This window comes from Schistocerca piceifrons, chromosome 6 (assembly GCF_021461385.2).
Source record: "Schistocerca piceifrons isolate TAMUIC-IGC-003096 chromosome 6, iqSchPice1.1, whole genome shotgun sequence".
Taxonomy (NCBI): Eukaryota; Metazoa; Arthropoda; class Insecta; order Orthoptera; family Acrididae; genus Schistocerca; species Schistocerca piceifrons.
In genome coordinates this window covers 229880976-229906267 of record NC_060143.1, presented here as the reverse complement: position 1 = coordinate 229906267, position 25292 = coordinate 229880976, and the positions used below count along the sequence as shown (strand labels likewise).

The window sequence follows — 25292 nt, the reverse complement described above, 5'->3', positions numbered from 1 at the left end:
TTTATACTCGTCAAGCAACCCAACGGTGTGTGGCGGAGGGCACTTTACGTGCCACTGTCATTACCTCCCTTTCCTGTTCCAGTCGCATATGGTTCGCGGAAAGAGCGACTGCTGGAAAGCCTCCGTGTACGCTCGAATCTCTCTAATTTTACATTCGTGATCTCCTCGGGAAGTGTAAGTAGGGGGAAGCAATATATTCAATACCTCATCCAGATATCCTCTCGAAACCTGTACAGCAAGCTACACCACAATGCAGACCGCCTCTCTTGCAGAGTCTGCCACTTGGGTTTGCTAAACATCTCCGTAACGCTATCACGCTTACCAAATAACCCTGTGACGAAACGCGCCGCTCTTCTATCTCCTCTGTCAACCTGACCTGGTACGGATCCCACACTGATGAGCAATACTCAAGTATAGGTTGAACGAGTGTTTTGTAAGCCACCTCCTTTGTTGATGGACTACATTTTCTAAGGACTCTCCCAATGAATCTCAACCCGGCACCCGCCTTACCAACAATTAATTTTATATGATCATTCGACTTCAAATCATTCCGTACGCATACTCCCAGATATTTTACAGAAGTAACTACTACCAGTGTTTGTTCTGCTATCATATAATCATACAATAAAGGATCCTTCTTTCTATGTATTCGCAATACATTACATTTGTCTGTGTTAAGGGTCAGTTGCCACTCCCAGCACCAAGAGCCTATCTGCTGCAGATCTTCCTGCATTTCGCTGCAATTTTCTAATGCTGCAACTTCTCTGTATACTACAGCATCATCCGCGAAAAGCATCCACCCTGATGCCACTTACTCTGACCAAGGGCCCTCCCCACGGGCACCACCCAGCCACAGCAAGGGCCACCTGGCAGGATGGCCATTGCCAGGAGCCCCAATGCCCCAGGGAGATGGACATCTACTCCTTGGCATAAGTGGGGAGTTAACAGCGCAGGCATCAGTAGAGCGATCCCTGTGTTGTCAGGGGGCTACAACCAACAGGGTACATGGCAGCCCCACCACAACGGACTGGCTACCGTGCTGGATATTAGGTGACAAGTAGTCCATGGTCGTCATCAGTGCAGAAAGCGACACTGCATTTTGCATGGCAGAAAGCGCACCCACGAACGTATCCGTGCCCAAGGGATGGAGAGCAGGCGGGACTGCAATGCAACGACGAGTAAGCTGGCGAAAGGTCTCAACGCATGATGGACACAATGCACCAAGTAAGGCACCCTTCCCCAATCGGCTCACTCTTCGTAATAATTTGTAAATATGGACAAACCCTAGAGGGGACCATCACATAAGGGCCAGAACGTTGGAGACTCCTTTTAGTCGCCTCTTACGACAGGCAGGAATACCGCGGGCCTATTCTTACCCCCAAACCCGCAGGGGGTACTCAGAAGAGTGTTCCTGGAGCCACTCTGTAGCAATTCTGGACATATGGGGTGTCACATTGTTCTGTTGGAATTGTTCCTGCCCACTGGAATGCACAATGGACATGAATGGATGCAGGTGATCAGACAGGATACTTACATACATGTCACCTGCCAGAGTCATATTTAGACTATTACGTGTCCCATATCACTCCAACTGTACATGCCCCATACCAATGCAGAGCTTGAACAGTCTCCTGCTGACAAGCAGGGTCCATGGATTCAAGAGGTTGTCTCCACACCCATACATGTTCACCCGCTCGATACAATTTGAAACAAGACTCATTCAAACAGGCAACATGTTTCCAGTCATCAACAGTCCAATGTCGGTGCTGATGGGCTCAGATGAGGCGTAAAGCTTTGTGTCATACAGTCATCAAGCATATACGAATGGACCTTCGGCCCCAAAAGCCCGCATCGATGATGTTTCATTGAATAGTTTGCACACTGACACTTGTTGATGGCCCAGCATTGAAATCTGCAGCAATTTGTAGAAGGGTTGCACTTCTGCCACACTAAACAATTCTCTTCAGTCATCTTTGGTCCTGTTCTTGTAGGATCTTTATCTGGCCACAGCGATGTTGGAGATTTGATGCTTTACTGGATTGTTGATATTCACAATACACTCGTGAAATGGTCATATGGGAAAATCCCCACTTTATCGTTACCTCAGAGATGCTGTGTCCTATCGCGCATGCACCAACTACAACACCATGTTCAAACTCCAACTGCGCCAGACACTTGTCTTATATAGGCGTTGCCGACCACAGCACCGTATTCTGTCAGTTTACATATCTCTGCATTTGAATATGCAGGCCTATACAAGTTTCTTTGGTGCTGCATTGTATTTGAACACGACTGCTGAGGACAGAAAGTGAAAGCTTCAAAAATGTGAAAACTATGGCAGATCTAACCGTGCCCCCCACCTACAAGTAAGTGCAGAAAATGAATAAGCCTGTTTCCTGACTAGATTATATTTCTAAGTCACTAACAGGACAGATATCAGCAATGACCATATGAAACTGTAGGAGAGAAAAACATACTTCGAAAATAATGGTGGCAGCAGCAAAAGAATGTGAAACTAAGATTAAAGTTAACAGTTTACTGATGTTACTAATTGCCTAAAGATATTTGAGGATCAACTGTTGAATGATGACATCCTTTTCTTGTTCTATTGCAACAAATCTTGTGAACCTACCAACCAAGCAAGTAATAATATTTGCTGTGCTGTGCAGAGAGCTTGAACAATCTAGGTATCTTTCATGGCGCACTAAATTGTTGGAGTATAGCACAGAGAGACTGCTGAAGGATAGTTCGTAGTGCACTAAATTATTGGAGTATAGCACAGAGAGACTGCTGAAGGATAGCTATCACAAAAGCTTCTCAAATACAGTTGCAATGCATTATAATTTCCAGCGGCTGTTAGCACAAATAATATTCTGGAATGGTTCACATTACCCTCATTTTCATCTTGCCCAATCTCCAAACATCACTGTGTTCCCATCATTCACAGCATACACACCTTACCAGCTATGTTATGGAGTATGAAAAAATTGTGAATGTGCTTATGTTTATGTATGATTTGTGTTGTGTACACCCACTAAAGCAGGGATATAGAAATAACAGATTTTTATCAGCATGATTTTTTTTCTGTTTGACTGTGCTAAGACAACCTGTGAGATAGATATTAAAGTATCTTACCAAACAGAAACGGAACTCAAAAGGAGATACACTAATACACTAATGATAAATTAAACAAGTATACTTGTAGATTTGGAGATACAGCACAATTATATATTCCCTAGACAAGTGAGTGTATGCTGCTACCTGAGGTCAGAGCTTGTGCAGCAGACTTAATAAAACCACTGTTACAATATCTAGTTTCCCTTCTGCTGCTACTTAAGATTTCCAGAACAGTCTTCTGTGTATTCCCATTTGAAATCTCTAAAGCAGTTGCCTGAACTACTCTTCACTTCCTCCTACTCATGGATGTAACTGATGGAAAGTTTGATACTTGTTTTAGTGAAACTACACAGCCTTCCATATTCCAGATGCTAGCATGTTATCACTGAACAATAAGGTTACTTCCACACTGGCATTTTACACACTGTGGTTGACTCACTGGTGGACGTTTGAAATGTGCACAAGAGTCTCTGTGGCAATATCTATATATATGCCCAAGATAGCTGTGAGATGAGGAACTGCTCCTATTTGCTGTGTCACTGAAAAGAAAACAGATGCAAAAAAAGTCAGAGGAAGTATTGGCTTCATCCAATGCTAAACTCATGAAAAATACATACTCTTTTTTTTAGAATTTATAAAAAATTAAAAGGAAAACTCAACAGAATTTGGTAACTATTTTGGAATGCCAGTGTGTTTTTGATGAGGTGTTATTTTTACATAGGTCTCCAAAGAACTACATTTTCAAATTTCTTGATGTAACCATCATTACCTCAATTCCAAATTGTAGGATCAAACAATGGAAAATTAATGATTTAATGTAACAATATAACAAAAAGGGAAGTTGCCACTGACCATATAGCAGAGATGCTGAGTCGCAGATAGACACAACAAAAAGATTGTCACAAACAAGCTTTCAGCCAGTATGGTCTTCGTCAAAAATAGACAAGACACACACGCACGCATAAACACAACTCTCTCTCTCTCTCTCTCTCTCTCACACACACACACACACACACACACACACACACACACACACACACGACTGCAGTCTGTAGAAATTGGAGCCACACTCATTGTAGGATGACGTTCTGCTTTGATAACAGAAGTTCCTAAATCGAAATCCATTCTGTCACGCAAAAGAAGAAACCACATAAAACAACATGGCCATACAGCAGGCTCACACAATACATAGGGTCAAAAGCAGTTGAACTGCTGTGATCAATTGTAGGAATAGGCAGATGCATAGCTAACAGTGTAGCTGAATTGCTTGTATTTAAGTTCTTATGGGGACTACTTGTTAAATGAAGAACATAGTAGCACGGTACAGGTGAATCAAGTGGTCAAACTGCCGATGTGGAAGGGTTTAACCTCTCTGCAGCACTGAAGAAAAACTGAAGAGTGTGTGTGTGTGTGTGTGTGTGTGTGTGTGTGTGTGTGTGTGTGTCGTTTTTAGGAGGGGGGGGGGGGGGGGGGGGGGGAGCGGACATGCAAGAACATGCAATTTCTTATACAAGACACAGTGAGTGGTTGTCTACAGCACAACAATAAACTCACTATGGCTCAATTTACATAGTTTAGAAAAGAATTATAGCTTCAATAAATCTAATATTTACAACCAAATATTTTATAACACCGTAAAAAGATGACCAATATATTGTGTTTCACCTGGCAGAACTCTGACTTGATGCAGTGGAAGGTGGTCGCGAACGGATCTCGGAGTTGATTCTGTCCTCAATGCTGCGTTCCTGCTGACGAGCAACTGCATCACGGAAGTCACGTATCTCTCTTGCTTCCTCCTGTGACTTCAGTCTTTCTGCCTCAAGCTTTGTTCGATCGACAAGGTCCAAGAATTCTATCTCATCATCATCAAGGCCTTTTATCATATTCTCTGCAGAGAAAAGAAGTTCTACATGACTTTCAGTCAATTGTGAGAACAATTCCAAGTTCGTTTATGTAAAAAATTAGTTACACAGCTCTCATGAACTCCTTCAAGCTCAAGTATACTGAAATATGAAAGCAAGAACTAGCAGTTATGCTTTGTCAAATGTAAGCTGTTATTTTGTCATCTTTTGTGCATTGATTATTGCACTATAATTATTATTGCTTTCTGTGTTGTTCCTTTTCATCAATGCTAGTTTACTTACAACAAATTTCATAAAAAAAAGATCTGTAGCAAGAAACATTTGTGAAAAAAAATAAAAAATAAAAAAAGACCATGGGTGCATATGGCATATTGTTGTTATGGAACATTGAATTGCAAAGAATTATCCTTTTAACACAGATCCAAAGGAAGCGCTGAAAATATGATAATTTGTACACTTTCAATACACCGAATTATGATTCTGCTTCCTACAGAGAAACACATCTATTCTGTTTCATGGCTATTTATCAAATTTAGTATTGCACTTTGCTGTATTTTTTGAAGTTAATCTTATTGTAGTTCACTCAACAGCAGTCATAAACCCATACATTACTCCAAATACCACAGCACCTGACTGTGTGAAATTCCGCTTGTTCCTTTCCTTCAACCTGTGAAGTGACAACTCGTCCCACCAGTTGCAAAGGTACTTATTTGATCTGGAACCCAAAACATGGTGTTACATACACAAAACACTGTCAAAGATGAATGTCTTGCTTGAGCCAAGAGAAATTCTGGGAAGAACAGGAAATTCAGTCTGAACCTTGAATGCAAACAGAGAGAAATAGTGAAAAAACAGAGAGAAATAGTGAAAAAACACAGAGAAAAAGTGCAATATCAGTTGGTGCAATTGAAAAGAACTTAGTGGCACTTATCAGCACTGGCACAATTGGCCTGCTTGTGCAGTTTAATGTACAATGCAATGGATTGTGAAGTGTGGAGGTAAGACAGATGTAGATAAAATTTATGTAGCTGATAAGCAGCCACAGGTTTGGTACTCCGGCTGCCTGTGTGTGATTTTCAGATGATATTCCACACCTGTCTACACAAATCCTGTGCTGGTTCACCATCTCTGCCTAAGAAACACACCACAGAAACAGATGTTTGTTTCTCACCTAACTGAATGCTTGCAAAGCAGCAGACAGTAGTACAGTGACAACAGTCTCGCCAAGCAGCCACCTTACTGAGTAGATTAGCATTCATGGCCAGAGTGGATGGTGGTGGAACAGTAATGCATAGAGTGTGTGTGTGTGTGAAGAGAGAGAGAGAGAGAGAGAGAGAGAGAGAGAGAGATGGGATGGGATGGGATGGGAAACACTTAGGGCACAAGCATATTAGTGGACTGTTAGAAGGAACACTGAGAGAAGAAAGGAGAGCCCAGGGGACTGTGGAGGATCTAGAGTAGGTTAAAGGCATAAGAAGAAGAGGCTAGTGTGAAGATAAGAAGGCAGGAATGTGTGTGTGTGTGTGTGTGTGTGTGTGTGTGTGTGTGTGGTGACTAGGGAAGAGGGAGGGGGGGAAGGGGGAGGGGGGAGGAGTAGTAAATATTATTCGATTATAATTCAGCGTGGCTTGCAACTCAATGTGTACAGCCAATAGGGATTGTGGGAGAGGAATCACTTTTGCTGACAACAAATATATGACAATACCTGGGTGTTTGGGTGATACACTTCACGCTGTTTGGGGGCTATCCCTTGCTTCCGAGTTGTTGTGTGTGCTGAAATATAATCATTTTTCAGAGATCACTTTCATAACTTTTTATACAAGGTTAAGGGTTACTTAAAAGGGAATCACAACAGAAGTTTCTTGTTGTATAAATATGGGACTGCTGATCAGGACACCACACAGCTGAAAGCATGATGTAGGACAGGAAAAAAGGAAAAGTTGCCAAAGGGTTGACAAAGGCAAAATGGGTAACTAAAAGCAATCTTATCATGACTTCGCCACTGTCTGTATTGTATGCACCATAAAATGACAATTGATACACTACAATTTAGTGTCATTAATGACATCTTTCTTGCTAGAATGGAGTTTTACTTTCCTAACATAAAACAGAGGGCAACATTGACAAAACATATGAACATAAAATATATAGTTCTGGATAAAATATAGTCCCATTATGTTTGATGCTCATTCCACATTTCTCTCTCTCTCTCTCTCTCTCTCTCTCTCTCTCTCTCTCTCTCTCTCTCTCTAAATACATGAGCTTCCAACGATGTTAAATAACTGTAAAAAACTGTAACGTCTTCTAATGATTCTTGCAAACTTATCCAGAGCCCAAACTCAAAGGGTCACTCCATACTACGTGGCCCAAGAAAAAAATAATTGGTTGCTTGACCATCTCAGAAAAATTTTATATTTGCTGGGTGAATTCCCCAATGTTTAGTATTCACAAAAATATTTTTTTACAAAAATTATTGTTTATTATTTTGAAATGGTGGCCATATTTGTTCCCAGTCGCACGCTTTTTTTCGTATTTGCAAGCATCTACAGTTTTTATAATTATTCAGTAGTGGATTGTTCTAAGCCTTTCAGATAAAATGCATTTAGTTCAACACACTCTGGGCTACAAATTAACATCATTATCACTTGCTGAATGTATTCTTCAATATATTTTTAACAGTTCAAAGTTATCAGCCACAAACGAAAAAAACTATTTTTGAACAGTAGTTTTCCAAAGAAAGATTAATTTCTCAGCTTTAATATTTTTTCTGCTATTACACTGTATAGTATAGTTACTTCTTATAGAGTATCAATGGTGAGCAGCTTACACTTAAAAAAATACACTATTTTAAAAAATTGATTTTTTTAATTTTTCTATTTTGTGGTCTGCAATATCTTTGTTGGGGGACCAGATAAATATCTGAAAATTTAACCGTTAATAGACCTTTATGATATCAAACTTCAGTATAAATTTCAACTTTGAGATTCAATTGGAAGTTATGGAAAAAAAATTACAAACACAAGTCAAACATCTGCGATATCTTGGCTAATGGAATAAAATATCTCAGTTACAGTATATAATTTAATCATATCTATGATTACCTACTTTTTATTGAAAATAAGCCTACTAATTACATTATATTGTTCTCTTGTTATTGGTTTTTAATATATCGCTCACTGAACATTTGAGAAATTTGTTCACTCAGTTCGTGTGTTAGATTATAAGGTCGCCCAGTCACAGTTGTAAATTCCATGGGAGACAGCTTCCTTAGTACATTTTTAAGTGGCATCCAAACTTGATCCTTCTCAATTTTTTAAAAAGATGTCCTTGGTCCTGGAGGGTGATAAAATACAACATGTACATCTTGGTTTTGACAGTCAATATTATCAACTTCACCAAAAAAGTCATCAGCCTGCTGCAGACTTGCTTTTGTGACAGCTCGCTTTGTTGTACCCCCGACACCATCACAAGCATTCTTCCCATGGCATGAAGGAAAAAAGTGCCATTCTACATCAAACCCAAAATCTTATTTATGAAAGGAGATGTTAATAATTTTTTTTTTTTTTGTTTTTATATTGACTTGCTGCCCCATCCAAAAAGTAAATCAGTTATTTTATGGAAGAGTGGTGCTGTTTAATGTAGTTTGTTAATTTTAGTTGAAAAATGTGCATTGCTGTAGTGTTGTGTTCAAGGTAGTCACTTATGACACAGAAGCTGTGGTTCATTAGTTTATCTTCATCTTTATAATAGAATACAAATGGATGAACTGTGGCCTGTTTGTTTACCCAGCGGTGCCATTTTACTTCATCTTGAACAACAAAGGGATAATTTTCTGAAAAGTCAGCAAGAACTAAGTGTTCATCAGCTGCGAAGGTTTGCTTTTTGTCTTTCAAAAATTTACTTTGAGCTTTTGCAATAAAATGATGCATTTTAAGGTTTTCAAGGTTAGCCACCAACACTTCAAAAAACTCTTCATGATTTTATGACTGTCACCATTTCAGTTCTGTCTTGTGTCACCCATTGCTTGTATTTTATATTGTCAGGCATCAAATCGTCTTCTTCAGATTCTTCAAACATGTCAAGTAAGGCTTGTTTGCCTGGACAATCTTCACATTTTCCCTTGATCATACAATTGTAACTGTCAATATTGCATACCATAACTTCCAAAATGTCTTTATAGTCAACTCAAAGATTGGCCCCATCTATCATCAACTTTACGTTCTGATGATACAAACACACAAAAACATTATGGGTGCCAGATGCCCCTGCAACAACACACCATCTTGGTCTCAACTCACAAAACTTTGATCTTCCAATTTTAATGTCAGGATTTTTTTTTTAAATTGAATTTTAGAACCATTTTCTATCACAGAAACACAGTCTTTTTTGCCAGACATCAAACAGCTGTTATTGTCATTGCCATAATACTTAATAACTTTATTGATTGTGTTTTCATCTACCAAATTATATGCACTTTTATTTTGTAATGCTGGTAAAATTCCCTGTTCTTTTACTAATTTGCTTGTTAACAAGACATTCTGACACTTTAAATTTATCACTAACTTTTGTTCGACTCCAAGAAATCAGCAGTAAACTGATAATCTTAATTTTATCCTCTTTCGTTCACGTACTGCATTTAGTTTTTAGAACAAATCATCATATTTGATTGGTGAAGTTTTAAAAATTCAATCTGTTTTAGTACAAATTGTATATTAAAATGAAAATTCCAAATTCTTTTTGATTGTAGCTGCCATTTTCTCAATTTTTGGATTCAAGGCACTTGGTCTTTCATACCGACTTCGTTTTCTAATCTTACTAGCAGGCGATATACCCAGGATTACACAAGCTGTATCTACTTTTTTAATGGTTGCTGGTAAGTCACAAAATTCTGTATCTGAGGTTTCACTATCTCTTGTGAATTACAAATATCTTAGAATAACATGTTGGACACAATGATTTTCCTGCTATGAGATTGACAAAATGGCTTCTATTTTTCGAATAATTATCAAATGTTGTTGTTGTTATAGGTTTCTTATGTTTCTCAAAAGGGTCCATCCAAGAATGATCAAAAACGTGATGAAATTTTTTTAAGTATTTCATTTCATGGTACTTGCATGTTGATTTGACCTCTGGGCTGACTTGTAAGTAAAACAACACTTTTTCTTCTTCACTGTAATCTTCGATTAAAGCAATGTCTTTAGGATACACTCCATACACACTTTTATGACATGCTTCATTAATAATAACATCAAAAGCACACTGAGACACCATTTTTCAACAGCACACTTCAAGAACTTCTAGCTAAATAAGTGTGAGTAGACAACTTTTGGTGTAAAGGGGAAGACAACAATCAGACTTGTATAGGCTTGCAGATGCAGTTGGTAACCTGCTGAAACAATTACCACAGCACTGTTTTGACAAATAATCATGAGCTAGTGTAATGTGGTGTGTTACATTATGCAATTGGTATACTTTATTTGATTAGCCAACCAGATATCACAGATGTTACAAAAATGTATTTTTTACTCCTGTTTTTAATCTTTTTTCCATAACTTTCAAATGAATCTCAAAGTTGAAATTATACTGAAGTTTGATATCATAAAGGTCTATTAACTGTGAAATTTTCAGATTTTTATCTGGTCCCCCAACAAAGATATTGCAGGCAAGAAAATGGAAAATTAAAAAAAAATCCATTTTTAAAAATAGTGTATTATTTTAAAGTGTAAGCTGCTCACCATTGATACTCTATAAAAAGTAACTATACTATACAGTGTAATAGCAGAAAAAATATTAAAGCTGAGAAATTAATCTTTCTTTGGAAAACTACTGTTCAAAAATAGAGTTTTTTTAATTTGTGGCTGATAACTTTGAACTATTAAAATATATCAAAGAACACATTCAGCTAAGTGATAATGATGTTAATTTGTAGCCCAGAGTGTGTTGAACTAAATGCATTTTATCTCAAAGGCAGAGGACAATCCACTTCTAAATAATTGTAAAAAATGCAAATGCTTGCAAATACGAAAAAACGCATGCGGCCTGGAACAAATATGGCCACCATTTCAAAACAATAAACAATATTTTTTTTAAAAAAAAATATTGTTGAGAGTACTAAACATTGGGGAATTCACCCGGCAAATATAAAATTTTTCTGAGATGGTCAAGCAACCAGTGCTGGACCACTTGGTATGGCGTTGATAGGTCACATCGACCACACAAATTACAATCTTTGGAACATTAACCGCTCTGACGAGCCGCCATGTTTAAGTCAGTCTGCCTTTGTAGTTCATGCAGTGTTCATTTGTATCAGTCTTTATGGTAAAATATATGTATATATAGGAAACTTGGGAACTGTTTATTATGTATATTACGATCAATATCCAGAATTCCATAACCCCAAACACACCACACACCAACCAGGTGACGGCTAAAAACACCAACAACTCGTTCACTATGAAAGTTTAATTCTTTACAACACAAAGGTTAACATTATTACATACTTTTAAACAACAACAAAAAATAGGTGGTGTGGCTCAACAACACATACAGCTGTACCATAGTTGCAGCCTCAATTGAGAGGTGCCTATGGAGAGGCAAGGCAAACATGTGCTCCCTGAAGAAGGGCAGCAGCCTTTACAGTAGTTGCTTGGGCAACATTCTGGATGAGTGACAGATCTGGCTTTGTAGTATTAGCAAACTTGGTCTTTCTGTGCAGCTACTGCGAATGGCTAAAAGCAAGTATTTGCCAGTATTTTTCCCCGGGGCATGAAGTTCTGCTGTATAGGAAGAAGATGATGGCATCCTCTAGGGTGAAATATTCTGGTAGCAAAATTACTTCCATTTGATCTACATTCTAATGGTCAGTCTGCCTATGTAACAGAGTAGTTAGCTTGGCTGACTGCCCCATGGGGGATCCCGGTTCAATTCCCAGTATTTCCAGAGATTTTTCCTTTGTGGAAGAAATGGTACAGGGTGCAGTCAGCCTCATGGGACCAGCTGGGGAGCTTCTTGACTGATCTGCAATGGTTTGAACATCAAGAAACCAGACAAAGAATGAAAGATCAATGTACTGACCATATGCCCCTCCATACCACTTCCAATTACACCACTGACAGAGGATGAGAGTGGTCGATTGGGCTTGATTGACTTGCCTAGGGATAGAATGTGAATCTTTACTGTTTACCTTTACCATTCTATGGGTCAGAGAATGGGAGAGAATTTGAAAGGGGAAATGGACAGGTTGAAGTTAGATATAATGGAAATTAGTGAAGGCAGTCACAGGAAGAACAGGGCTTCTGGTCAGGTTCATATGGAGTTATCAATATAAAATCAAATAGGGGTAATATAACAACAAAAACAATCAATTATTGATAAAATTATTTAATTGGATAGATAAAAAAATCTACTCACAAAGTGATGGCAGAACACACACACAAAAGACTGTTGTGATTGGCGAGCTTTCAGAGCCAGTGGCTCCTTCTTCAGGCAGAAGGGTTGAAGGGGAAGGAAGAAAGGTGATGGAAAAGGACTGGAGAGATCTAGGAAAAGGGGTAGATTTCTGGAAAGTCACCCAGAACCACAGGTCAGGGGAGACTTACCTTACAGGATGAGAAGGAAAGACTGATGGGGACTCCATCAGACGAGATTTGAAAACCTGAGAGCTTATAGGTGGAAGACAATGTAATATGCAATACAGAGATTACTACTAAAACATCGTGCACGAGTTAATAAGAGTGGAAAGCTAAGTGCTTTGTACATAATATAGGTTGGAGGGGGTGGTGAAAAATAGACGGGAAAGACAATGAAAGATGTAGAAAACTAAAACAGAGTGAAGCAAAGAGTAGTTACAATGAAGAAAAGCTGAGTTGGAAGAAATTAATGTAAATTAAGGCCAGGTGGGTCGCAAGAACAGAGGACATGTTGTAGTGCTAGTTGCCACCTCCAGAGCTCTGAGAAACTGGTGTCTGGGGGAAGAATCCAGAAGGCAAGTGTGGTGAAACAGGCACAAAAGCCACGAATGCCATGTTGTAGAGCATGCTCTGCAACGTAACATATGAGTAGGATTACTAATGAATAAGAAAAAAGGAATGTGGGTAAGATACTATGAACAGCACGATGAATGCATCGTCACAGCTGAGATGGACATGAACCCGACACCGAAAACAATAGCACAAGTTTATATGCCAAATAGCTGTTCAGAAGGAAAATTTGATTGTGGAAGGGGGCTAGAAATAAATCAAAGGAAACGGATGGGAATGATAGGTGAATATGCAATGGGGGAAAGGAATAAAAGAGAAAGTGGATAAAATGAAGAACGCGAGCAGCTGCTCCTGGGTCATCCGCTAAAATTTCATCCAGAGTACATGGCATGCCAAGATCAATGCACAGTGTGTTAAAATTCGGACAGGATGTTAAAATGTGGCGTACCGTCAGCAACTGCCCACATGGGCAGAACGGCGCCGGCACAGCCGTCAGCAGATGGCGGTGGCTGAACCGGCAGTGTCCAATCTGTAACAGGGCCGAAACAACCTCCTTCCACCGAGAAGGGCGTGAAGGGGTCGTCCAAGCCGTGGGGAGAGGTTTCAAGGCCCGAAGCTTGTTTTCAGTAAGTGTAGACCAATTGGCATGCCACAGCGATAAAATGCGCTGACAAATGACCCTTCTAAAATCAGATGAAGGCACACAACAAGAAGCTGTCCAAGGCTGGAGGACCGCAGCCTTGGCCGCGGCATCTGCAGCTTCGTTCCCAGGGATACCAACATGGCCAGAAACCTACATAAAAGTAACCGGAGAACCGTTGTCCACCAGCTGAAGAGAGCGTTGGATTCAGTACACGAAAGGGTGAACCGGATACAGTTCACTGAGGCTCTGGATGGCACTCAGGGAATCAGAGCAGCTTGTCGGTGGAGGCGGATGTAAAGAACAGCCTGAGAGAGGGCAAATAGCTCAGCTGTGAAGACCAAACAATGGCCATGGAGCCGGTATTTGAAATTGTGTGCCCCGACAATAAAAGAACACCTGATGCCGTCACTGGTCTTAGAGCCATCTGTATTTTATTATTTATCGTATGATGTGTACATTGATTTACATTTATATACAATATTTTCAGGACTAAAATGTACAATCACAAGTTCGTACAATTTTACAGCTCTATGTCTAGTTCTTCAATCCACTTGACTGCTTCATCCGATGTACGATGAATGTCCATTAAAGTTCCTCTGAAAGTACGATGAGGGCAGTCAGCAACAATGTGATGAATCGTCTGTGAGGGGGCACCACAGTCACAATTTGCAGAGCCAACCCATCCCCATTTGTGCAGTAGATAGCCACATCTGCCTTGTCCAGTTCGAATGCGGTTAATGATCCTCCACTGACGCCTTGGAAGATCAAATCCTTGCGTCTGCTTGGAAGGGTCCTCGACTAGATGTTTATTGGCTACTGAAGACTGATCCCACTGGAGTTTCCATGAACTGTTAATGTTGAAAGCAGATCCTTCAAGGTCGAGTGCTGTGCGCCATGGTGGTTTCCTCGATTTCAAGCGTTGGTGTGTTCCTTGTACAATATCTTGATGGATGGGGAGCTGGGGGTTCTGCTGAATGTTTTTCCACGTCTTTAGGAGAGCTTCTGATCTTCTTAGGGCTGGAGGTGGGATATTGCTTAGAACCGGCAGCCACAGCGTGTTTGTGCTCCGAATACATCCTGTGATTAATCGCATTGCCTGATTGAGTTGCACGTCTACCTTCTTAGTGTGAACACTGTTGATCCAGGTTGGGCAGCAATATTCAGCAACAGAATATGACAGAGCTAATGCTGTAGATCTCAGGACGTTAGTATTGGCTCCCCATGATGTACCAACAAGCTTCTGAAGGATATTATTTCTAGTTTTAACTTTAGCAGCCACATTTGATAAATGCTGCTTGAAAGACAGAGTTCTATCTAGTGTTAATCCCAGGTACTTTGGTGTACTACAGTATGGCAACACTTGGTCTCTGAATACAACTTCTGGTTTGTAATTTGACTGTCTGTTACGTAGGTGGAATGCAGATATAACTGTTTTCTGAGGATTTAGGTGGAGGCACCATTTCTTGAAATATTTGTCTAAGGCTTCCAGATCAGTGGATAGAATAGTTTCAGCATCAGCAAAGTTGGAGCACTGAGTCACCAGACAAATATCATCAGCATATATGAATTTCCTTGAAGATGTTTCTGGTAAGTCGTGTGTATACAAATTGAAAATGAGGGGAGCCAGAACAGACCCTTGAGGTAAGCCGTCATTTAGTTTAAACATTCTGCTCCTATCATTATCTGAGTAGATCTGAAAGTACCTATTGCTTAGCATATTGTTGAGTAAGGCCGTGAGTTTACGACATGGGATAACACTCACAAATTTTAAAAGGAGTCCTTCTCGCCAGACAGTGTCATAGGCAGCAGATAGATCCAAAAAGGCAGCCACACTTACTGATTTCTTCTCATACCCATTTTCAATGTGCGTAGTGAGAGATAGTACCTGATCGTTACAACTTCTCCCAGGTCTAAATCCTGCTTGCTCGATAGGAATATGATGGTTGATTGTTTCACAGATTCTGTTGTAGATCAGACGCTCAAGGAGTTTATAAGTGATACTTAAGAGTGCTATTGGACGATAGTTTTCCACTTTTGTGGGATCTTTATTTGGTTTCAGTATGGCTAATATTTTTGATTTCTTCATCAGATGTGGGATGTTTCCAGTTTGCAGGATGTTTGAAAGGAAGTTGGTCAACCATTTTACTGTAGCTGGTCCACAGTGAGCCAGGAATTCTGGGTATATTCCATCATATCCAGCTGCTTTTCCAAGTTTCATACTTTTGATTGCAGCTTTAGTTTCCTCTTCTTGAAATGGAGTAGAGAATTCGGAAGACTGTAGGGCTGCTCTTTTCTTGGTGTTCAACTGTAGTTTGATATCCCTTTTGGCTTGCTTGTCCTTTATATTCTTTGTAACTGACACAAGGTGTTTAGCATAGTCATTCAAATTGATGGCATTTTTTGATCTTTTTGTTGTAGGGTTTGAAGAGTCTAATTTCCTGATGATAGACCAGGCTTTTCTGCTAGAATGGGTGTAATCTAGGGACCCCACAGTTTCATGCCAGATCTTTCTTCGATTATCACCCAGGGACTGGAGGAGGCTTGTTGCATTGTCAGAGTTAGGATGGTCTTCATATTCTTTTAGTAACTCCTCACTCTCGGAACTCCAACCAGGGATATACTCTTTACGGTACCCATAAAGAGCCATCTGTATAAATGAAGATTGTATAAATGAAGATCGTATTAATGAACTTCGAACGAAGTTCAACAAACCACAAGCAGTATACTGAAGCTGGGGTAACCTCCTTTGGGAGAGAACTGAGGTCAAGGTGAACGCGAACCTGAGCCAGGAGCCAAGGTGGCGTTAGGCTCTCGCCCACTCTAAAGGTTGCAGGGAGAGGAAAATCAAGTTGCTGTGGAGGCGATGAAAGTGAACTCCAGAGGGTAGCAGGGCAGATACATACAACCCGTATTGACGGTTGAGAGAGTTGTCAAAAAAGGAACGATAAGACAGGTGGTCGGGCATTGATAATAGCCAACAGGCATACCAACAAAGTAGTATATCGCGCCAGTAGGTTAGTGGCAATTCACCGGCTTCAGCTTGAAGACTCTCGACAGGACTAGTATAGAACGCTCCGATCGCAAGACATAGACCCCAATGTTGTATAGAGTTGAGGCGGCGTAAGATGGACGGCTGTGCAGAGGAGTATACAAAGCTCCCATAATCCAGCTTTGAGCGGACGATCGACCGATAAAGGCGAAGTAGGACGGTGCGATCCGCTCCCCACGACGTACCGCTGAGAACACGGAGGACATTTAGGGAACAGGTACAACGGGCAGCCAAATATGTCAGATGTGGAGACCAGCTAAGTTTCCTGTCAAATGTAAGACCTAAAAATTTTGTTGTCTCCACAAATGGGAGAGCAACGGGACCAAGATTTAGGGACAGTGGGAGAAACTCTTTGTAGCGCCAGAAGTTAATACAGACCGTCTTCTTGGCTGAAAAATGGAAGCCATTGGCAACACTCCAGGAGTAAAGACGGTCAAGACAACGCTGAAGACAGCGCTCCAGGAAACATGTATGCTGCGCGCTGCAGTAGATGGTAAAATCGTCCACAAAAAGGGAGCCTGATACATCAGCTGGGAGGCAATCCATTATTGGATTGATCGCTAGGGCAAAGAGAGCGACGTTCAAAACTGAGCCCTGTGGCACCCCTCCTGGCGAAAGGCGTCGGACAGGACAGAACCCACACATACCCTGAACTTTCGATCCATTAAAAAATGCACAAATAGAAAGAGGGAGGTGACCGCAAAGGCCCCACGTATGCATGGTGCGGAGAATGCCCACCATCCAACAGGTGTCACAACCATTGTCTGGCGCTTCCACAAGAAGTTATTCATAATGAAGGTCGACAACATAACCAGATGGTCAACAGCAGAGCGGCACCTACGAAATCCACATTGTACATTGGTAAGTAGGCGGTCGAGATTCGAGCAGCCAAACCAAACGAGAGTTAACCAATCGTTTCATCCCCTTACAGACACAGCTGGTAAGGGAAATGGGTCGATAACTGGAAGGCAAGTGCTTGTCCTTCCCCGGCTTAGGAATCGGGACAACAATAGATTCGCACCAGCATGTGGGAACATGACCCTCAGTCCAGATGTGATTATAAGTATGAAGAAGAAAACCTTTACCAGCAGGAGAAAGGTTCTTCAGCATCTGAATATGAATAGAATCAGGCCCCAGAGCAGAGGACCGTGACCGGGCAAGTGCACTTTCGAGTTCCCGCATGGTGAATGAGGCATTATAACTTTCATGATTCGAGGAGAGGAAGTTAGGTGGCCTTGCCTCCTCTGTCTGATTTCGGGGCAGGAAGGCAGGGCAGTAATGAGCAGAGCTCGAAACTTCTGCGAAAAATCGGACGAAGGCATTGGAGACATCCTCAGGGGCCACAAGGACGTCATTCATGACCATCAAGCCAGAAACTGGCGAGTGGACCTGCGTGCCAGATAGCCGGCGCAGGCTACCCCAGACAACAGAAGGAGTAAAACTGTTGAAGGAGCTTGTGAAAGCAGCCCATCTGGCTTTCTTGCTTTCTTTAATAACACGACGACACTGCGCATGTAATTGTTTATAATTAATACAATTCGCCATCGTAGGGTGGAATTTGAAGGTGCGTAAAGCACGTCGAAGAGCATGTATAGCGACTCCACATGCTGCGGTCCACCAGGGGACCGGTACGCGACGTGGAGAAGAAGTAGTATGAGGGATGGAATATTGAGCAGCAGTGAGAATGACTTCCGTGTGAGGTGTGTGACCTGACTATCGCCGCTTGCGAAGTTTTGATCCTGAAATGTCGCCCTGAAAGAGAAGAGCCCCCAGTCTGCTTTGGACATGTTCCAACTAGTTGAACATGGAGATGGGGTATGATGCAGGAGATGGATAACACAAGGGAAGTGGTCACTCGAATACGTATCAGAAAGAGCGTACCACTCAAACTGACGTGCAAGTTGGGTAGTACATATAGAGAGGTCTAAATGGGAATAGGTGTGAGTTGTGTCCGAAAGAAAAGTAGGGGTGCCAGTATTGAGGCAGATAAGATTGAGGTGGTTGAAAAGGTCTGCTAACAGGGAGCTTCTCGGGCAGGATGCTGGAGAGCCTCAAAGGGGATGGTGGGCACTGAAGTCTCCAGTCAACAAAAATGGTGCAGGTAGCTGAGCAATAATTTGCATCATGTCTGCCCTAGTAACGGCAGACGATGATGGAGTGTAAACAGTACAAATGGTAAATGTGAAAGTGGGGAGAGTAATTCAGACGGCAACTGCCTGCAGATTGGTGTGCAATGTGATGAGATCGTAGTAGATATCATCCCGGACCAGCAACATAACCCCGCCATGAGCCAGAGTACCTGCTACAGGGGGTAGGTCAAAACGCACAGAGGTATAATGTGCCAAGTCAATACGATCGCATGGGCATAGCTTCGTTTCCTGAAGAGCTACTACGAGCGGACAGTGCAAGCGTAGCAGCAACTTTAAGTCCTCTCGGTTGGAGCGAATTCCGCAAATATTCCAATGAAGAAGTGCCATCATGAGAAGAAAAAGGAGAAGCAAGAAGGGGTCAACTCGAAGGCCGCTGAGGGCCTGGCTTCGAGCGAGCACTGCTGCCGCTATCAATAGGCGGAGAGTCATCGTCCATTTGTTCAATAGGTTCGTCAGCCACCATGTTAAGATGGTTGGGAGGGGGAGCTTCCTCCGCCGGTGAACGGCCAGATGTTCGGCTACCAGCAGTGCAGCCAGGCGAAACGGATGACGGCCTGGGGCGGCAAACGCTGGGTGGCACAGGAGAAGAAACGCGTCATGGCGGAGAAGGAGAACTTTTCTTCCTATGAGCCTTCTTGGAAGGTCGTTTAGTCGAAGTACTGGTCGATGGCTAGGAGTTCGGGGTACGTAAGAAGTCTTCATGGGACGGTTCCTTCTTGAAGGCCTGTGCATCAGACTTCTGGGTCATAGTCTTGGCAGAAGCTGATGAAGGTGCTTGCATCTTAGGGGTGACAGGAGGAAGAGGAGACGTTGACCGGGTGATCTTAGCACTGGGCGAACTGACGACTGTAGCGCTAAAGGTCAGATCGCATGTCTGCGTCGATACCTCCCTGGTAGGCCGAGGAGAGGCAAAGACGGTACTGTATTTCCCCGCTGGGAGCAGCGTGGGCTTCCTACTAGCAAAAAGCTTGCGAGCAGCCGAGGTGGACACTTTTTCTTCGACCCAAATTTCCTGTATACAGCGTTCATGCTTGTAGATGGGACAGTCGCGAGAGGATGCTGCATGGTCACCCTGACAGTTCACGCAACGAGGAGACTGAGGTGGACAGTCACCCTCAAGGGCGTCCCTGCCACAAGCGACACATTTAGCCACATTAGAACAAGACTGGCGGGTGTGGTTAAAATGCTTACACTGGTAGCAGCGCGTATGTGTCGGGACATAGGGGCAAACAGAAATAACCTCATAGCCCGCTTTGATACGCGATGGCAGCTGAACACTATCAAAGGTCAAGAAAAGTGTCCGGGTCAGTACAAGGTCATTGTCAACCTCTTTCATGACCCTATGGACAGCAGTCACACCCTGCTCAGTGAGGAAAGACTGAATTTCCTCGTCAGTCAATCCGTCGAGTGATCTAGTAGATACCACACCACGCGACGAATTCAAAGTGCGGTGAGCCTCCACCTGGACAGGGAACGTGTACAGGAGTGTGGCCCGAGGGAGATTTTGTGCCTGAAAGGCGCTCTCAGTTTCCAACAACAAGGTACCGTTACGCATCCTGGTACAAGACTTGACAGGTCTGGCTATGGCATCTACGCCCCGCTGAATAACGAAAGGGTTGACAGATGAAAAATCCTTTCCGTCCTCAGTTCTAGAAACTACGAGGAACTTTGGGGAAGGCGGTAGTACTTTTGTCACTGGTGGCTGGTCAAGTTTCCGTTTTTGGGCAGAAGTCGAGAGAGAAGAAGAAGAGAAATCCATTGCGGATGAATCCCCCATGATTGCCAGCGTCTCCGATGGTGCGCTCCTTCCTTGTGGGGACCCTCTAAGAGGGCGCTCCTGCCTTAGGTGAATGTTTACACCTCAGGTCACACCTCCAAAGAAACGGACGGAGGGACCAATCGGCATGGTCGGAAGGTGTCAGCTCGGGCAATCACCCCTCCCCGGGCCTGGCCTTTACCAGGGGGTACGCATGGGCCCTACTTGTCTACCCAGGGCAGGGAATTACGCTTTACCCTGTCACCGGCTACGCGTGCGAACGCGTGGGTCGGCCTTCAGGCATGCACAGGGAAGAAAGAAGAATAGGAAAAACAAGGGAGAGAGGGAGAGAAAGGACAGACTGTCTCAAACGCCGAGGCGGAGACCATAGGGTGGACAAGAAGGCAAGGAGAAGAAGGCAAGGTAAAAAGCAAGGAAGACAGTGAGAGAGGGAGAAGGACAAAGAAAGGAAACAAAGGAAGGAAGAAACCAGAATAAGCGAAAAACCAAAATGACCACAAATGTAAGTCGGTGAACCGTTCGTCTCCGGATGCAGGCGCAAACTACCCCCTTGAGGGGGGGGGGACTAATTTTAGTCGCCTCTTATGACAGGCAGGAATGCCTCAGGCCTATTCTTACCCTGGACCTGCAGGGGGAGTAATAATATTATGAAAAGGATAACTGCTACACAGCATATAGCAGAGACGCTGAATCGCAGATAGGCACAACAAATAGACTGTCAGAAAGTGAGCTTTCAGACAACATACACACATGCAAATGCAGCTCTCTCTCTCTCTCTCTCTCTCTCTCTCTCTCTCTCTCTCTCTCACTCACTCACTCACTCACTCACACTCACACACACACACACACACAGGGAGGCTGTAGTCATGTGTGTGTGAGTTGTGTTTGCGCGAGTGTCTGTCTGTATGCTGTCTATTTTCAACGAAAGCCTTGTTGGCCAAAAGCTCACTTTCTGACAGTCTTTTTTTTGTTGTGCCTATCTGCATCTTAGCATCTCCACCATATGGTGAGTAGCAGCTATCTGTTTCATAATATTGAAACACACACCATTCATTCACACAAGCAAGCACCCCTTACGTACACACAACCGCGAACACCAGCAGCTCAGACCAGAATGTGGTCTGAGCTGCCAGAGTTGGCGGTAATGGTGCGTCTAGGGTGCTTGCTTGAGTGAATGAATGGTGTGTGTTTCTCTCTCTTTTTGTGATGAAGGCTGCAGCCAAAATCTTGTGTGTAAGTGTCTTTTAATTACGCCTGTCTGCAACTTAACAAGTCATTTTGATGGTAAGTAGCAATCTATCTCTTCCCACATTGTAGATGGGATCAGCCGTTAGAACACATTCTGGGGCATCAAGGAATTGTCAATGTGGTACAGAAGGAAACTGTGTTGGGTAAAAATTGTACACAGAGACCAAGGCATGAATACAGTAAGTAGGTTCAACTGGATGTATGTTGCATGTCATTATTCAGAGATGAAGATGCTTGGCCAGGAGACTCTAGTGTGGAGAACTGCATCATACCAGTTTTCGGACTGAAGACCAAAAGAGCAAGAAGGTATTGAAAATGAATGAAGATAAAATATACACAAAATGAAAGGCTTTGTGTAAAAGCCCTTGGCATTGAGTTGCAAACTGAAGAGAACTAATACATAGACAAACAAATGAAGGAGCTCCATTCTGTATGTTTTATATTAATAAGTATCTATTGCGTAGATATTTATCAATGTCATATAGTAAATGTTAAGCTCACAGTAGTAGATGAAGTTAGCTATTAAGTAATACTGAAGGAGCATGAGGGGTTTTGTAATTGGATGCTTTTCTGCAAATCTTAGTGTATTAAATTTGCCTGCTTGAATAGTTTCTTATTACTACAGTGCACAAGTTTAGGTTCTACCAACCACTGAAATATTACTTTCATCTCTCTTAAAAGCTATAGAGCTGTTGTGCAAAGTCCCAATCACAGTCAAAGCAAAAAAACTGGTGAGTCACACATAGACACAACAAAGAGACTGCTGGAACATGAGCTTTCAACCAACAAGGCCATTGTCGAAAATAAACAGCATACACACACATGCATGCACACACACACGCGCGCACTCACCCAACCACCCACCCACCCACCCACCTACCCACCCACCCACCCACCCACGCGCCCACACACACACACACACACACACACACACACACACACACACACACACACACACACGGCCAGAGATTGTGGTCTCAGCAACTCTGTTATATGGTGAATAGCAACCACCCTTTTCATAATACTGTGGAAAATATAGTAAAAATGGAAAAAATGTGGAAAATACAGTAAAAGTACAAAAATGGACAACTATGGAAAAATACCATATTGCTCTTAACATTTAAACCTAGAACACTATGGGGGAGGGTTGTTACATTGCTACTAAACAATCGTAGTTTACTATTCCGAATTTTATTCAAAGGAAGTCATAAGTTATAGGCTATACACTAGTTAATTACAGTTATTAGATCTCCTACGATACATTACATACCAAATTAAATCCAAAAGTCCTGTTTTATAACCTAGGCAATCAAAACTTTTACAAGGATTTAGTAATCTAGGGTCAATCGGGAACAATTATTGGCTGACCCAGATTAATCATCTGTACTTCCACAGTATCCCAGTCTCCTGGCATACTTTAACCCATGATGTGGGTTTAAACTTCTCATTACTCCAAAATCAATAATTAATGCCCTGTAGCAATCCATCTACTTTCCAGAAAGGTTCCAATATCAAACCAACAGACAAGAATACGTACAGCACTAACAGTTCATACAACACCTCAAAAACTGGCCCATAACGATATCTGGTGAATCTCCACACAACAAAACAGAAATCCCGTTCAACATTAATAGTCAAAAGACACAAATAAACACAACATGTAAATTTCCATGGAAAGAAATACATTTCCTTGCTTCAACTAAACTCTGCCAAATCTGCTTCTTCCAGTGAACATCCCCTCCGGCTAACTAACGACTCCATGTTCTACTTGTGAGGGCTCTTCCTACCAAACAGTCCGCACTTCCTAAACCACTGAAGACACCAAGAATAACAAAAAAGCATCCAAACAGATTTCTACACTCACACACGCAGATGGACTTTTGTATGCTTTGTAGGCTTTCTGTACTGGAAAAATTACCTTGTTAATCATGAAGGACCATTTGTCCCGAATTCCAAAATGATAACCCACAGACCTCACAACTTGGCATCTCATCCCCATAGGGGTTGTCAGCCAACTCTCCAGTTTCATGGGCTACAAATGATTCCATGAAGTTATTTAATATCTAGGTCTTTCACCCAATCAGACTCCCAGCCACAGGCAGGCAATTCTCATTCATGTTAGCAACACTCCTGCTACTTCTGGTCCAGTTAATTGTGTAACAGTAACATTACTGGTTTAAATACACCACATTGTGAAAACAATGTTAATTTTCATTTGCTCTGACCTATAAGAAGTATTGACAGGAAATTTCAGTCCCTGTATTTTGCATGAGCAACAAATTTAACTAGTGCGCTCAGTGCGGCCCATTTATGTGAAACCACAGAAATGCAGAAGCCATTGTTTCCTAACATAGCTGTTTTTTAAAAACACACACACACACACACACACACACACACACACACACACACACACACACACACACACACACACACGTCTTTCATTTTCTGACAAAGGCTATTGCCAAAAGCTAATGTGTTTGTGTCTTTTCATTGTAACTGTCTGCAATTTAACACATCTTTACAGTAAGTAACAATCTATCTTTTCCTTATATTGATTTTTTTAAGGAAAGTTTGTATAGACAGCATTTATTCATGTGATCCTGTCACATCCAAAATCAGTTATTAGAAACATTATTTTATTTAATTCATCTAATTAAAATGTTTCAAAATAGTTATTGCACTTTACCAAATTAATTTCTGTAAGACCAAATTATTTTAACAACTGTACAGAAAACTAATAATGAAAATATTATTGTTAACCAACTCACAAAAATTATGATCCACTATCCTTGAAAGTAAATTAGATCTTTGACTTGCTTTCTATTCTGAGTAGGAGTGGTTGCAACACAGTTGGATTGTGGCAAACAGTATGGAAAGCTGTGGCTGAGCAAACACGACAAGTGTGTTCTATATTGCAGTTATACTATTTTTGATTTTATTTAACCAAAAAGTCAAAAATACATTGAAGTATTATCCAAAATTACATGTTAAAATTATTTTTTAAAAAAATCAGTTTCACAAGTTGCATACTAAACTGAAAGAATTCAGGCAGCCAGTTGCATACTAAACTGAAAGAATTCAGGCAGCCAATGGAATGACTATAATCAACTGTCATGATCAGCAATCCAAAAAGTTGAACACAATATTTCTCTCAGTTCCTGCTCTTGAATAACTGGAAATGCAGTGCAATAAACTTATTATTTTGGAGTAAACTGCTATTGCAGTTAATCTATGTCCACTATCAGTAGTGAACAATGAGAACAGGAACATTACATTCTCTATCATGATTTGAGCGGGCAAGTATTTTGTTTTTCTGAGAAGTAAGGCCTTACCAAGTTACTGAAGGAATTCCCATATTTCCTCCTGCAATGTACTAATTATACACTACTGGCCATTAAAATTGCTACACCAAGAAGAAGTGCAGATGATAAACGGGTATTCATTGGACAAATATATTATACTAGAAA

The 25292-nt window shown here is 41.6% G+C and overlaps 1 protein-coding gene across 7 annotated transcripts in view; it reads right to left on the bottom strand.

Annotated features, from left to right (window-relative positions):
• The window catches only part of LOC124802664 (PSME3-interacting protein), a 100001-nt gene that overhangs the window by 51482 nt on the left and 23227 nt on the right, over positions 1–25292 (bottom strand). For all 7 annotated transcript variants that reach the window (XR_007017137.1, XR_007017136.1, XR_007017135.1 and 4 more), the window contains exon 4: positions 4783–5005. Coding sequence is in view for 3 of the 7 variants with exons in the window: in XM_047263576.1 (XP_047119532.1) it covers positions 4783–5005 (223 nt within the window). In the remaining 4 variants the exon portion in view is untranslated. The remainder of the gene's footprint in view (positions 1–4782; positions 5006–25292) is intronic.